The 15,908-nt window shown below is 39.6% G+C and overlaps 1 protein-coding gene across 1 annotated transcript in view; it reads right to left on the bottom strand.

Annotated features, from left to right (window-relative positions):
• The window catches only part of FRZB (frizzled related protein), a 33,424-nt gene that overhangs the window by 4,618 nt on the left and 12,898 nt on the right, over positions 1 to 15,908 (bottom strand). Inside the window, exons 3-5 of the mRNA XM_081095727.1 lie at positions 4,450 to 4,515; positions 1,608 to 1,812; positions 763 to 826 (exon numbers count right to left, since the gene is read on the bottom strand). Coding sequence (XP_080951853.1) covers positions 763 to 826; positions 1,608 to 1,812; positions 4,450 to 4,515 — 335 coding nt within the window. The remainder of the gene's footprint in view (positions 1 to 762; positions 827 to 1,607; positions 1,813 to 4,449; positions 4,516 to 15,908) is intronic.

Genomic DNA, 15,908 nt, shown 5'->3' with positions numbered 1-15,908 from the left:
TGGAAGCTTTTATTTAAAAGGTAATTTTCAGTGCTTTTTAAAAAATGCAACACTTCCAGAATTTAAGGTTCACTGGCTCAGAAATAAAGCTACATGACTGCTCTACGGAGCTTATATGTACAGATGAATGTGGCTTCACCTTGTACATAGAAAATGGTGGCACTGAGACAATATTTGTAGTTTCCTACTCATTCTTTCTTCTCTTCTGTGACTCAAAGAACTGCAATTTGTTCAAGGACACAATATGCCCAGCTAAACAAAACTATAGTTCCCAGCCTCTCTTGCAATTAAGGACAGACATGAGACCCAGTCGTATATAAATGTTGCTAGATGCAGCACTTGGAAACTCCTTTTTAGCTCTTTTCTTTCTCCCTAAAATGTGTGATGCTGGAGGTGGGGCAGCTCTCTTGTGACCTCCAGGTGAACATGAGTATGGGAGGAATAGCCTTAAAAATGGCAGAGCAGGAAGCTGGAAGGAACCTGGGGCTCTAAAAATAATGTGGAGTCACCCCACCAGACTGGACTAACTACAACTAGAATTCGCATTGTGAGAAGTTAGGCAACTATAGTTACATTTCTCATATGCATACAGAGAACTTCCTAAATGAAATCAATATTAAAAGCAAACTCAGTCCTTGGAATTTTAAATATATATACATATATCAGATTTTAATATTTCTCATGGAGTTGAGCACAGCCACTTTGTTTGTGACAAATGGCTGGTTTTCTGTGTATCACTTTAAACATAAAACAGAGGCTTACCTTAACTTTTTTACCCAGTCGATCCTTCCATTTTTCAGCAATAGAACCCTCCACCAACAGTAATCTGCATTTTTTAAAGCAAGCACATTTGAAAATTAAAACATATTACTGAAAATTACAAGGAACCATTGCAAAGACTTACCTGCTTATTGTAGAATAGAATGACCACGTTTTAGAACAGTAATTATTTTTAGAATAGTAATTTCTTTTTCATCTTTATTGTTGAAAGTATTACAGATGTCCCCTAGTTATCCCCACTGACACCTTCTAGCCCTCACATGCCCCTCCACCCCAGGTCTTTACCACAATATTGTCTGTGTCCATGGGTTATGCATACATGCATACAAGTTCTTTGGTTAATCTCTTCCCACCCACCCACCACCCCCCACCTTCCCTCTGAGATTCTAGTCTTACAACAGTAATTCTTAACCATTTGGGAGCCATGGATCCCTTTAAGAACAAATGAAGTGATGACCCCTCTCCCCAGAAAAATGCACACCCACAAATTATACACATATACCCTACCCCGTACTTGCAATTGAGTGGCCCAACTAAAAACTATCTGTAATCCCCTAGTAAGCACACAGATCCCAGGTTAAGAATCCCAGAGTAAGATCTCTAGAGAAGGACAGTAGGATAGGATAGGCAGAGAAATTGTTCTGAATCCTTAACCCTTTGCGGTCCAATGTTATTTTTGGAATTCGAATAGTCTGGTCCAAATTAATTGACGGGATTGAATGTTGAACTTTTAATGTTCTTATTGCTCGACGTTGGACCTGCTCCTAGCGCCTGGTCTGTCGAGTCAGCCTCGAGGTTGGACCAAAAAGGGTTAAGGAGCGGATTACCTGGAGCGCTCCTCATCTTCATAGCCCATGATGATATACTCCTCATTAACATGCAGTGGAGGACACAGGCAGCCAGAGCTGGTGTACAGGTTAACCGTGTCCCTTGGAATGTTCACCAGAGAAGACTTCAGGATCTCCTTCACCTCGACCACCGCAGTCACGTCATGGCACTTGGTCTTGACCTCTTTAACTTTAGCCCGAATGACTGGGTAAAAGACAATGAAGCTGATATGGTCATGTGATCCACAATAGGTGCCACCTTCAAAAAGGACAAGTAGGCTCCTGTCTAGTCAGTTCTTCTCTACTTGATGCTCAATGAATGGAGAGGAAACGTCAGCCAGATTTCTGTCCTAGATGTTAGTGAGTGACACACTGCACAGCACACCTGTCCCCTTAATGTTCAGCCCTGATCGCCTTCCAATTAGTGTACAAATATAGTTGTGTGTGTGTGTGTGTGTATTTCATTGAGAACAATGCATCTATATAATCAAAGGTCGGGTCAATCTGATGTAATTTTCCTCCAAAATTTCATTTAGAGGTGTGAATATGGTGTCCGCAGTTTCCACTGCTGCCAACAGGAACTTAAACTTTATTGATTTCACTATATGTAAAGACCTAGTACTTAAATAAGCTTCGTTTCCTTGTCAGTATTCTTTTATCGGGTCTATTAATGGATTCTCTAAAGAGTTGGGGGTCTCATTAGTGTTATAAAGATGTCCTGTTCTGCTGTGTTTCCAAACTGTTTCTGTGACCTTTTCACCTTCCTCACTTTAGCTCCCTGTTTAGACACCAGCGCCTTTTTCCTTTTGTTTCAGTACAGATTTTCTTTTATACGCTCCTGTAAGCATTCGACTTTTTTTTTTTAGTAAAAACAGTCACCACTAGATCTTGCTTCCTCCATCCTCTTTGAAATCAGACCCTCCAACATTCCTTCCCCTCATGTGCTATGGAATACAGTCTAACATGTCAATTGCATTCACTTACCTCTCTCAATGGATATACCGACACCCAGTTTATCTCACAAGCGCTGGCTTCACTGCTCAATATACAGACAAACTGCCTTAAAATAATCAATTCAGTGGCAAAGTTGAAGTATTTGACTCATAATCTAGCAAGTACAGATCTGCTTCTTTTCTGTATTTCTCCTCTTTGGAGGGGCCAAATTCTTTAGATTCCTACTTGTGGTAAAGGAGCTCTTTTTTTTTTCTTAAAGGGGGAGTTAGAAAAAGCCTACGAAGTAAAAAATGTCAATTTGTAAGAAGCCAATGGCTCTCTCCCAGGCACCCTCATTGCTCTAGCTCAATATCCATGGATGTTATATGGAGAAAAATGTGTCCAAACGAATCCCCTTTTTAAAAGCCCCTTAGGCACATATCAGCAGATCACTTTCATCTGAGTCACCACATATTTTAGAAGTTTTGGACTCAAAAAAAAAAAGGGGGGGGGGAAAGTAACCCATGAAAATTAGCCAACTAATAGCTGCATCCATGCCCCAACTCCAAACAGAAACTTATCTAATTTCCCACCAGTACAATGTGCATACAATAGAAATTAAGTTACTAATTCTAAAAAATTTAGGACAAAAACCTCATTTTTGCTTCACAGGTATTTTAATTTTCAGAAAATTGGGTGCCTCAAATATGAGAACTTACAGCAAACAAAATGCAACTGCCCCTGCTTGGTGTGACTTGTGAGCAAAGGAATCCCTTTCCGTCCGTGTTCTATTCTGTATTTTAACAAAAGATAAGATTTCCCGTTTGGAAATGTCATTTTGGAGAATCAGATGATAAATTCACAACCCAGCCAGCAGACATTTTGGGATCCTGGTTTATGTGAATGTGCTTCGCAGCATCCATCAACTCTTAGGGATCAGTGAGCTGTGCAAACGTTCTCAGACTAATGATTTATTTACCCAGTGTGGCTACTATTTTCATTAGAAATTTTTAGCACACATACCCCCTCCAAAATAAATATCTCTCTGCAAGACTTACTTTATTATTCAGTAATTTTATGAAAGCTCAAGAGATTTTACCTGAACTAATTCTGAATGAAGCAGAGGTTTTGTATGAGTTATCAACTGCTCCCACCCCCACTTTGTTTTCTCAACAGACACATAGATATTTATGAAAATCAATATATTTGGGGATTTTAAACTTTTTTCAGATGTTTTTTTTTTTCTGCTATTTAATCATTGGAGTGCCTGCCTTCCCCACAGAAGCTCTAAGTAAGACCCAGGCAAGTGAAAATCCTTAAACTGCAGGCAACCTGGTTATTATTGTTTGGTTATGAGAAAGTATCTTCTTTCCACTGATTGTGATCTGTATCCCATTTTATGTGACAGCATTCTTTCAGCTACCTTGTTGAAAATATTCTCTTTCCATGACTTGCAACCACTAGTATTTTGACTTTCAACAAAAATAATAGCATTATGAAAGCTGAATAAAGTAAAAACTGATTAAGTAAAGTAAAATAAATACAAACTCAACTGAACTTCAAGCACCTCTCACGCTCAATTCCAGGGGGAGAATCCCTCCCACCCAGTTTGAAATGTATCTCTATACTCGGTTACATGATTCTATGATACAGCATTGCTACCTGATATGCATCAAAATCAATGATTTGTTAAGAATTTTGCCCACATCAGACATTTTAATTATTTGGGACAGGTATCCTCTCAAAAGTTGTCCTTATTTATTTGCTTTTAAGTCTTATTCTTGAACTGCTCTCTCTCTCTCTCTCTCTCTCTCTCTCTCTCTCTCTCTCTCTCTTACACACACACACACACACACACATACACCTCTTTACACAGCAGTTTATAGGTCAACCATGAAGTTATCCTTACCATAGTTGTAATTGTTTCGGAAATAGGTCTTCTGTGTAGCTCTAATAGGCTTACATTTGCAGCGTTCTGAAAAACATAACATTTTATCTGTAAGCAAAATTTCAACATTAGCTTTCATTTATTTATGCACACTTTTTTGGTTGGCTAGATTCAATTTGGTGGCGATAAGGCTCTTTAGAGATTCTATGTGTCTGATCTCTTTGTCTGGAATTACATTCATCTTCATTCTCTCTGCATAGACTTTTTTTTTTTTTTCAGTAACAGTAGACTCCGAAGTTCCTACTCTCTAACAAATTACCCAAATCCTGAGGAAACACCTTCGCCACCATGCATGAGGAGAGCATGACCCCTGAATCCTGAAAGAGGATGCTTCGTGCTTATGAAAGTAGGCTCAAAGCCTAGTGAGAGGCAACTTCCTTCTTCTGCTCAGGTCACTGGTTTACCCCTCAGAATACCCCTGCATTCACATACGCCTTACAGGTGACACAGCACTCCTCCAAATCTTAGTTCCTGGACCGACAAGCTACTCGATGAGATAAGCAGGTATTATTACAACCTAATGCACTTTGTGAAGTTTTTAAGAAGAGAGGCTCAGCCCCGTCATAGGCAGAATACCTGCTATTTAACTCAATGGCATCTTTACGTTTAGTGGAAGAAATTACTACATGCATATTTTGAAATGAGAAGCTTCATGTTGCTTAAATATCTGGTGAGTAGTGACCAGGACACATTTTATGTGTAATACAGGTGTATGCCATAGAAATTCTAATTATCTCAAAATGTTTCATATATAGGACAAATCATTTAACATCATGGGAATGGACTACTAAATTGTATACAGGTTACTTAGCTGAAAAAATATATCAAATATGCTTCATAACATGGTAGGTTGTTAGTCATTAAAGTCAATATAAGAAAATAACACACAATTATTTTAGAAAACATTTTAGTTTGTGTAAAGGTTATTTTTTTAAATAGTGCTCCAGAGAAAGCTTCATTAAAAATGAAATGGTATGTGTTTCTTCTATTTTGACACAGAGAAATAAAGAAAAAAAAGGACATATGAATCATAGTAGGAAGCCAACAAAAATATTTTGTTTAAAAAGTGTTTTGTGTTAGCATTGAGACGAATAAAAGGCAGAAGCTTTCGTTGACTACGTTATGTTTTCACATCAAAATAAATTTTGATTTCAGTCGAACCTGCAGAGGACATGTTTTAAAGTACCCCAGTCCCAAGGAGAGTGGAACCGTTATCACTTTTTAGATTCTGGAACTAAGCACCTCAACTGGGGGCAGGTGCTCTTCTGCAGAGCAATAGAGGCAACAACTGTTGTTCTCGCCCACAGGAGAGGTGAGAAATTTCTCATGGCTACGCATAGCACTTCCCCTATTCTGCAGATAATTTTTCACACACAATTTCTGCAGAATAAGTATTTCAAGAAAATAAATAATGGGTAATATCGGTGCTGGTTGCTATTTTAAAGAATAATAGCTTTCTTATTAGCAAAACATGTATATTCTCGTTAAAAGAAAATGGAAGTTATCTAATTCTACTGTTTAACTTTATTTTGTACAGAAATGTTACACATTTTTTAAGGAAAGATGTTCTTGAGATGAGACTATTTCTGGATATTTACAAATTATCCTCACCCATATATAGATAGGGCATGTGCTTTTCTGCATTTAAAGATAGATATCTAATGCCAGGACTGGTGTGGCTCAGTGATTGAACTTTGACCTATGAACCAGGAGGTCACAGTTTGATTCCAGGTCCGGGCATATTCCCGGGTTGCAGGCTCAATCCCCAGTAGGGCATAAAGGAGGCAGCCGATCAATGATTCTCTCTCATCATGGATGTTTCTATCCCTTTCTTCCTCTCCCTTCCTTTCTGAAATCAATAAAACATATTTAAAAAATAAAAACAGATACCTATCAAAAATAATGCATGTAGATAAATAACTACATATTTGTAATTCTTCAGAAATCTGCACATCTATACATATAAAAGCCTAAGCAACCATTCAACTGGTAGCTATGACACACACTGACCATCAGGGGGCAGATGCTCAATGCACAGGCATGGAAACATGGAACAGACTGATGAATCTCAGAGGGAAGAGGGGAGGGGAGGGGAGAGGGCGGGAAGAGATTAACCAAAGGTTTTATATGCATATTAGAGGCCCAGTACATGAATCCGTGCACCTGTGGGGTCCCTAGGCCTGGCCTGTGGGGACTGGGCCGAATCTGGCAGTCTGACATCCCCTGAGGGGTCCCAGGTTGCGAGAGGGCACAGGCCAGGCCAAGGGACCCCACTGGTGCACAAATCCGTGCACCAGGCCTCTAGTGCTCTAATTTAAAAAAAAAACAAAAACTCTTGGCAAAAATATAGTCACTGGACTGAGTCTAATATGTCATTACCATATAACTTTGCTTGAAGCACAAATAGATTTCATAAAACTTCCCAAGCAGAGATTTTTCAAAAATTATATCATAAAGGAAGATTTCAAGTAAGTATTTACATAACTATATATACACAACTACATATACATAGTTAAACCATTTCCTACTTAATGAGCTAAGCAATTATATTCTTGGGACAAAATTTTGTTCATCCTCAATGCACTTATTTCTGATGGCTTCAGAAGTGGCAACGCCATCCCATATATGTCGCCCTTTCCATGCTCCAATCCCTAGCTCTTGCTATAAACAATTATCTGTCTAGTTGAAGTAACTAGTAGCTCAATGAAATAACAGGGTAATAAAGAGGAGTGGAATTTTATATCTACAAAGTTCAAATGTGTAAGGACTTCCTTTCACTTATTTATATTCATGAAAGTGTGTCTTAGAACAATAGATCTGGAGGATTATCCTTTTCCTAATGTTTACTCACATCTACATGTATATTACCCAAAGCCCAAAAATCAGAAAATTGGAAAGAATTATAGAAGGATACACTGAATACATTGTTTATTAGATTTTTTGTACCTGCCACCCTAAATCAGACTGTAGCAGCTTCTTTTTCTTTACTACCAATAGTTGATTTCTTAGACTTTTATTGCGCCACTAATATTATTATTATCTCTACTTTAATTTAATTTGCCAATAATTTTGCTCAATAGTCTTCCTCTCCAGCTTCCCAATGGCACAAGGTTTTTAAGTTTTATAGTGGTAAAAGAAAATCTATTTATTGCACTTTGCACAAAAATAATTAGAAATTAGTTTGCTTGCATTCCACTGTTGAGAAAAAAAGCTTGTAAAGAAATTGCCTTGGTGTTCTTATCTAAGGAAAAAATATGAAAAAGGAGCTGGCAGCAATAAAATAAGTGACAAAGAGTTCTTCAAATGTAGGGATGGTTTTAACATGAGTTCATCACCCTAGTACAAATAGGAGTTTGCAGAATTAACGTGCCCAGCACCCCATATAAACCATGGTCTGCACTTCAGGGAGATGCCCTATAGTGCACTGTGGTGCCTGCGAGGAAAGTGGTAGCACACTTTGTTCAGTTATTTGCTCATAAATATTGGCTCATTTACTAAAAACACATAAAGATGGTATTATTTTAAAGGGTCATCCGCGGCGCCCGGCCCACACCCACGCCACGCTATTTTAAAGGGTCATGTTGTTTTACAAGCTCTAAAGAATTTCAAGTACCTGATACAAGTATGCAATTTGACTCTCACTGGACCTTCACTATTTAATGCAACCTTGTTTGAGTTCAAGCTGAAGTGTGATATGACTTTCAAGCTAACACTGACCTTTGTTTGAAATTGACTTCTTTTGGGTGTCATCCAAAGCTCTAAGACTATAATTAACTTTGCCAGATTTCAAAACTCCTATAACCTTCCATGTACCATGACTTCAGAATACTACTATCCATGAATGAGTACTTTTCTGCTTTTTTAGGAAAAGACCTTAGATCTGTGCTCAGGGTTTACTGTCAGAAAGGGGAGGAGGAAGAAAATACAATTCTATTTATGTTATGATTCTCACTGTAAGTCTTTCAAGACTGACTCTTTCTAGTCAGACCAGAGTTTAAGTCATTGTAATTTACACCAAATGCATTCAGCGTATGTTTTATATCCTGGCATTTGACCCTAGAATCCCCCTCATCTTCTTTTCCTCCATTTTAAGATACATTAGAGCAGACCACAAATTTTAAAACAGATGCAAAAATAAATTTTTATGACTCAAAAATCTATATCCTTAACTATGACTTTTTTTTAAATATATTTTTTATTAAGATATTACATATGTGTCCTTGTCCCCACGTTACCCTCTACCGCCCCCTCTCCCCCGCTCATGCCCTCACCCCCCCGTTGTCCGTGTCCATTGGTTAGGCCTATATGCTTGCATATAAGTCCTTTGGTTGATCTTTCCCCCTTACCCCTACCCTCCCCTACCTTCCCTCCAAGGCCCGACAGTCCAATCAATGCCTCTCCGTCTCTGGATCAGTCCTTGTTCATCAGTTTATGTTGTTCATTATATTCCACAAATGAGTGAGATCCTGTGGTATTTATCCGCTCTCCAGTTCCATCGATGCTGTGGCAAATGGTAAGAGTTCCTTTTTCTTCTTCCTCTTCTTAAAGAATACCTTTCAGCATTTCATATAATGCTGGTTTGGTGGTGATGAACTCCTTTAGCTTTTTCTTATCCGTGAAGCTCTTTATCTGACCTTCTATTCTGAATGATAGCTTTGCTGGATAAAGTAATCTTGGTTGCAGGTTCTTGCTATTCATCACTTTGAATATTTCTTGCCACTCTCTTCTGGCCTGCATGGTTTCTGTTGAGAAATCAGCTGACAGTCGGATGGGTACTCCCTTGTAGGTAACTGACTGTCTTTCTCTTGCTGCTTTTAAGATTCTCTCTTTATCTTTTGCTCTTGGCATTTTAATTATGATATGTCTTGGTGTGGTCCTCTTCGGATTCCTTTTGTTTAGGGTTCTCTGCGCTTCCAGGACTTGTAAGTCCATTTCTTTCACCAGGGAGGGGAAGTTTTCTGTCATTATTTCTTCAAATAGGTTTTCAATATCTTGCCCTCTCTCTCCTTCTGGTACCCCTATAATTCTGATGTTGGTACGCTTGAAGTTGTCCCAGAGGTTCCTTACACTACCTTCATATTTTTGGAATCTCTTTTCTTTTTTCTTTTTCGGTTGGGTATCTTTTGTTTCTTTGTATTTCAAATCTTTGACTTGATTCTTGGGATCCTCTTGTCTGCTGTTGGATCTCTGTAAATTATTCTTTATTTCAGTCAGTGTATGCTTAATTTCTAGTTGGTCCTTTTTCATGTCCTCCATGGTCTCACTATACTTATTGAGGGATTCATTAAATTTATCGGCGGTTTCCATAAAATTCTTGAAAAACCTTATAAACGTGGCCTTGAACTCTATATCCAGTCGTTTGCTTTCCTCCATTTCTGCCTTTTGTGGCCTGTTTCTTTGTCTCCGCATTTTGGTTGCTTCCCTGTGTTGATAGAGTGGCCCTGCGCTCCAGGTGTCCTGTAGGGCCCAGTGGCTCAGCCTCCCCAGTTACCTGCGGTGGACACTCTTGGTGCACTCTTGGTGCCTTGGTTGTTGTAGGATCACTGGGAGGAATTGACCTCCAGGCCAATTGGCTGTGAGAATCAGCTGTGTCTGAAGTGGGAGAACTTCTGTGCTGAAGACACCCTTCTGGGGCAAGACTTGCTTCAGTGGGGCTTTGGTGCTCACTGAGTCTGCTCCCTGAGTGTGTCCCTTATGGATCTGAGGAGTTGCAATCTGGATGGTCCCCCTCTGACCACTGGATACAGTGGCTCCTGGATCTAAGGAGGTGCTAATTCAGCCTCTGCCTGAGGCCACACAGCAGGAGCCACGAAGAGGCTCAGCTGTGAAGCAATGCAAGCCGCTGCGGGGCCTTGGGCCTTCTCTTGGAAGTTCCGGGTCTGCCTGGCTTGGCTGCAGTTAGGTACATTCACATGCAAAAGCCTCTGCCGCAGCCTGGGTGGGGCGGGGTCTCAGGGAGTCAAAGGGCGGAGAAAGCAGCTATGACTGATTCTCCTAAGGAGTCGCGCGTCTCAATGACCCGATAATTGATGCAAGCACCTCTGAGGGAAAGCCGCACTCAAGTTCGCCCGCTGCCCGACAGTCCAGCTTCTCCCCGTATGAGTCCTGGGTCCCCAGAGACTTCCCGGAACCGGAGTTCAGAGCAGTCGGGAGCTTGTGATTCAAAAAAAACAGCCGCGTCCTCAGGTGCCACCCCCTTTCCGCGAGCTCACGAGCCACCGTACCTCTGCACTTCACCTCCGCAGCTCCTCTGGCTCTCACCGTGCTTTTCTTTCCTTCTAGTTGTAGAATTTACACTCAGCCAGGCTTCCTGTTGTTCTGGATGATGTCTGCTCTGTCCTTTGCAGTATTTTTCAATTGTCGTGGGAGGCGACAATTTTCCGGTGTTTATCTATGCCGCCATCTTAGTTTCTCCTCAACTATGACTTCTTTATTGAGATCCAGATCTATATTTTTAACTGCCTGTAAGAGTGTCCATAGCATGACCTTAAGTAGTTTTAAATATACATCAATGTCCATCACACCATGAACTTGTCTTCCTCCTATGGAAATAGTCTTTTCTGTCTCTACAACCCCGGGATAACCATTGCTTCTGTAAATGTGAGATGGGAAAGGAAATGAGAACTAACATTTGTTGAGCCCTTTTAGTCACTTACATGTTAATTCATTTTACAAATATTTTTTATCATGCACCTGCTATATGCCAACCTCTGTTCTAGACAAGTAGGACACCTGATGGGCAATACAGACAATGCAGAATAAGTTACAGATATTGAACAAGTAATTACACCTAAAATCATTTATTTTCATATGTGATGAATGCTATGAAAGAAAACTACAATGAGCAAAGAGAACATGTAACCTGATTATCTAAATTAGTCTGGTCTTCTGACAAATTTCAAAGAGAATGTGGGGGTCGGAGGGTACTTATATGCATAGCCCATGGACAAAGACAATAGTGTGGTGAAAGCCTGGGAGAGGTAGGTGCAGGGTGGATCGGGTCAACAGGGGAAAAACTGGGACATCTGTAATACCTTCAACAATAAAATAAATTTAAAAAAAAACAGCCCAGTCTTCAAAGTCTTCTGAGAAAATGACATTTATGCTTAAAACCTGAAAGATGAGTTATAACAATCTAGGCAGGAACAATACCTTAATATGTAAGATATCTAAGAAGTTCATAAAGGAGAATGAGAAAGAGCATCCAATGACAGGGAGTCAAAAAGCTGAAAGAAGAGGGTGTTCCAAAAAAATGGAAAGCAGTCCTCTGTCAAAAGAACCTCCAAGCTCAACTGAGTTAAGAGAGAAAAGTGTCCATTAAATTCAATCAGCAAGGAGAGAAGGGGACTCAGAACAAAGGGAAGGGGAGGACGTTGAAAGCCAGGCCATCCACTACACAAGCAAAGAAAGGAAAGAAAGATCCAGATGTTGATGGGCTTATATATCTGATGGTGGGATGAGGAGAGAGTTTCTTCTGATGGCTTTTACTTGATCTCATTGAAGGATGAAGTAACATCAGCAACTGTGGGGAATGAGGGACTAAGAGAGGCAGGGTCTAGAAGTGTAAGGAGAGAATAAAAGATATACAACAGTTATTTTATTCAGTAGAAAGGCAAACTTTCTAGAGGATAAAGGCAGGATTACTAGGCAATGTTAATTGTGTTTTTTAATTTTTTATCTTGAACTTAAAAGTGAAACCAGTCACCCCAATTGAGCTATTTTCTCTGACAACTAGAATTGAGACTTTGCCAGTTGAGTATGGCAGAAGAAAAGGAAGGCAAGGGAATTGAGGGTATTTTCAAGAGAATGATTATTACAGTGCACCATTAAATCTCAGGCAGACAAGGAGACTAGTGAACAGATCAATACACAGTCTCACTGGAGCAAAATGTTTAGCAATGATAATACTAGAGCAAATCTGCTGAAATGAAAAAAAAATGGTAGGCAAAAAGAGGGGTACTTAAATTAACATTAGAGTTCTGGCACTACTGCCCGATGGCAAAGCCCAGAATGTGCCCACGAAAATGGATGGTTGGGGTAGAACAAACAGGTTTGTGAAATGAAGAAGTCCTTGCACAGATGGATTATCTACTTTAAAATCAACGTCACCAAATGGCAACATGCATGGGTGCCATTATGGAGCTTGTTCAGAGGTCCCTGAATGCAGTGGTTCTCAACCTTCTGGACCTTTAAATACAGTTCCTCATGTTGTGACCCAACCATAAAATTATTTTCATTGCTACTTCATAACTGTAATGTTGCTACTGTTATGAATCGTAATGTAAATATCTGATATGCAGGATGGTCTTAGGTAACTCCTGTGAAAGGGTCGTTTGACAGCCAAAGGGGTCGCGACGCACAGGTTGAAAGCCGCTGCCTTAATGGAAGGTGGGGAATACATCATTTGGCCTTCCAGAAGGTCAGTTCACCACTGTTCTAGAAACAAAGCAATTATAAAACATGCCTAAATTTCACTCTAAGACCATCTTCCCTCTTCCAAATAGCAAGTCATAAAATAAACACCTTACTGAAATATAGAGGATCTTATTCCTAGGGCATAACATATAACATAGAACCCTAGTGTCCTGATCTACATGATGAAAGAAATTTTAGCGACAACAGTGCATATCCTGCAGAATCAGAAACCAAGTAGATCTATACTACAAAGTAGGCATATACCACTAGAAGAGTCCAGAAAACACCATGGTTAAAAGGATGGACTTTTGTCAGACACAGCTAGGTTTGCGTCTAGGATCCATTCCCTACTATTTAACATCTAAAAAGTGGCAAAATGTAAAGTTACTGAGAGACTCATTGGGATTCCTAACCCATCATTTATAAAGACTATCTAATACAGTGACGGTGAACCTATGACACGCATGTCAGAGGTGACACGCGAACTCATTTTTTTGGTTGATTTTTCTTTGTTAAATGGCATTTAAATATATAAAATAAATATCAAAAATATAAGTCTTTGTTTTACTATGGTTGCAAATATCAAAAAATTTCTATATGTGACACGGCAACAGAGTTAAGTTAGGGTTTTTCAAAATGCTGACACGCCAAGCTCAAAAGGTTCGCCATCACTGATCTAATGAGTAAAAAAGGTAATATTTTTCCAGGTTCCTCACCACCTACAGACCTGTGATACCTATCAAAAGTAAGCAAAACAATGAGATTTTTTTCAGTAGTGCTTGATTCTACTGTTTTGACTCAAGTAGACCACAATAATTTCTATCCTGATGTAGGGAGTCCATTTAAACTATCATGCACATATCCCAAATTTGAAGGATCAAGCTTAGCAAGCCAAAATAACCATACAAGTGGCCATTCTAATCCTATATAATAAAAGGCTAATATGCAAATCGACCAAACGGCAGAACGACCGGTCACTATGATGCGCACTGACCACCAGGGGGCAGACGCTCAACACAGGAGCTCATGGCTGGCAAGCGCAGCGATGGTGGCAGGAGCCTCTCCCACCTCTGTGGCAGTGTTAAGGATGTCCGACTGACTGCTTAGGCATGCTCCCTACCTAAGCAGTTAGTCGGACATCCCCCAAGGGCTCCCAGACTGCGAGAGGGTGCAGGCCGGGCTGAGAGAGCCCCCCCCACCCCCACCCCAGTGCACGAATTTCACGCACTGGGCCTCTAGTGATATTATAGTGCTGAAGAATAAGACAAAATGATTAGGCCTTCACCACACTATGGTCTGTGTCCATGGGTTATGCAAAATGCTCAAAGTCACTAATCATCAGAGAGATGCAAATTAAAATGACAATGAGGTACCACTCCACACCTGTCAGCATGTCCACCATCAACAAATCAACAAATGACAAGAGCTAGTGAGGATGTGGAGAAAAGGTAACCCTATTACACTGCTGGTGGGAATGCAGACTGGTGCAGCCATTATGGAAAACAGTATGGAGTTTCATCAAAAAATTAAATATGGATCTGCCATTTGACCCAGTGATCCCATTTCCAGGAGTGCTATATCCTAAGAAGCTAGAAATACCAATCAGAAAGAATATATGCTCCCCTATATTCACAGCAGTGTAATTTACAATAGCTAAAATCTGGAAACAGCCCAAGTGCCCATCAGTGGCTCGTTTACACCATGGAATACTATGCAACTGCAAAAAAGAAGGATCTCTTACCCTTTGAGACAGCATGGAGGACCTGGAGAGAATTATGCTAAGTGAAATAAGCCAGTCAGAGAAAAATAAATATCATGTGATCTCACTCATATGTGGAATCTAATGAACAAAATAAACAAGTCAACAAAATAGATATAGAGATATAGAAGCATGGAACAGACTAATGAATCTCAGAGGGAAGGCATAGGTGGGTGGAGAAACAGTTTAACTAAAGAACTTATATGATAAAAATATTCCTTTTTTTAAATATATTTTATTGATTTTTTACAGAGAGGAAGGGAGAGGGAGAGGGATACAGAGTTAGACACATCGATGAGAGAGAAACATCGATTCAGCTGCCTCTTGCACGCCCCCTATTGGGGATGTGCCTGCAACCCAGGTACATGCCCTTGACCAGAATCGAACCTGGGGCCCTTCAGTCCACAGGCCGACACTCTATCCGCTGAGCCAAACTGACTAGGGCGATAAAAATATTCTTTATCTTGATCTGATTAATAGCTATATGGGTGTATGCATTTGTCAAAAGTCAATGCAGCATTCATTAGTGCATTTTACTATAAGTAAATTTTACCTCAATAAAGTACTATTAACATAAATTTCATATAAGATATTTCTCTGGTTTTTCCATAAATTGAACTGTATCACGACTTAGCAGCTGTTCATTACATGTTTAAAATAATATTTATTCCCTAAAGATAGACACAGGGCAAAGAATATCCTATTAGATCTTACTTTGGATTAGAGCAGTATGTGGAAATGCAATGAAGTTGATTGTTGAAACGAGGTAATATAATAAGGCTTTAAAAAGCAAAAATAACATTTGCTCAATTTAGCTGAAAAAACAAACCTCAAATATTGTAATAAAGGTCTCAATTCATAGTTATTTGAACTCTGTAAAAGGGAATTACTTAAGATTGAGAGGACTAACTCTATATTAATAAGAAAAGGAAATTTAATTTACTCCTTTAAGATTTATGTCCTTGGAAAATTTTAAACTGCCTTTCACAAGGTGTCTGGATCCAAGAGTCATTCACGATCAACAAAATATAAAGTCAATGCAATTTGCCCATTTTTCTCTCATGAAATCTCGAAGTGTGATGTTTTGTGATGAATTCCAAAGAGGTCAACTGACAAAAAAATAAAGTAGGCTTCACAGTCTTTTGGAATACAATGTTTCTACTTAATTCCAAGCACACAGAAAAGAGGTGAAAGAAAAGGGAAGTGCAGACAACTGCTCACTCCTTCCTACCACGTCCTTGGCATA

The sequence above is a fragment of the Myotis nattereri genome, assembly GCF_964212035.1.
Source record: "Myotis nattereri genome assembly, chromosome: 7".
NCBI lineage: Eukaryota > Metazoa > Chordata > Mammalia > Chiroptera > Vespertilionidae > Myotis > Myotis nattereri.
Note: the sequence above shows the minus strand (reverse complement) of the source record. Positions and strands in the feature narration are given on the sequence as shown.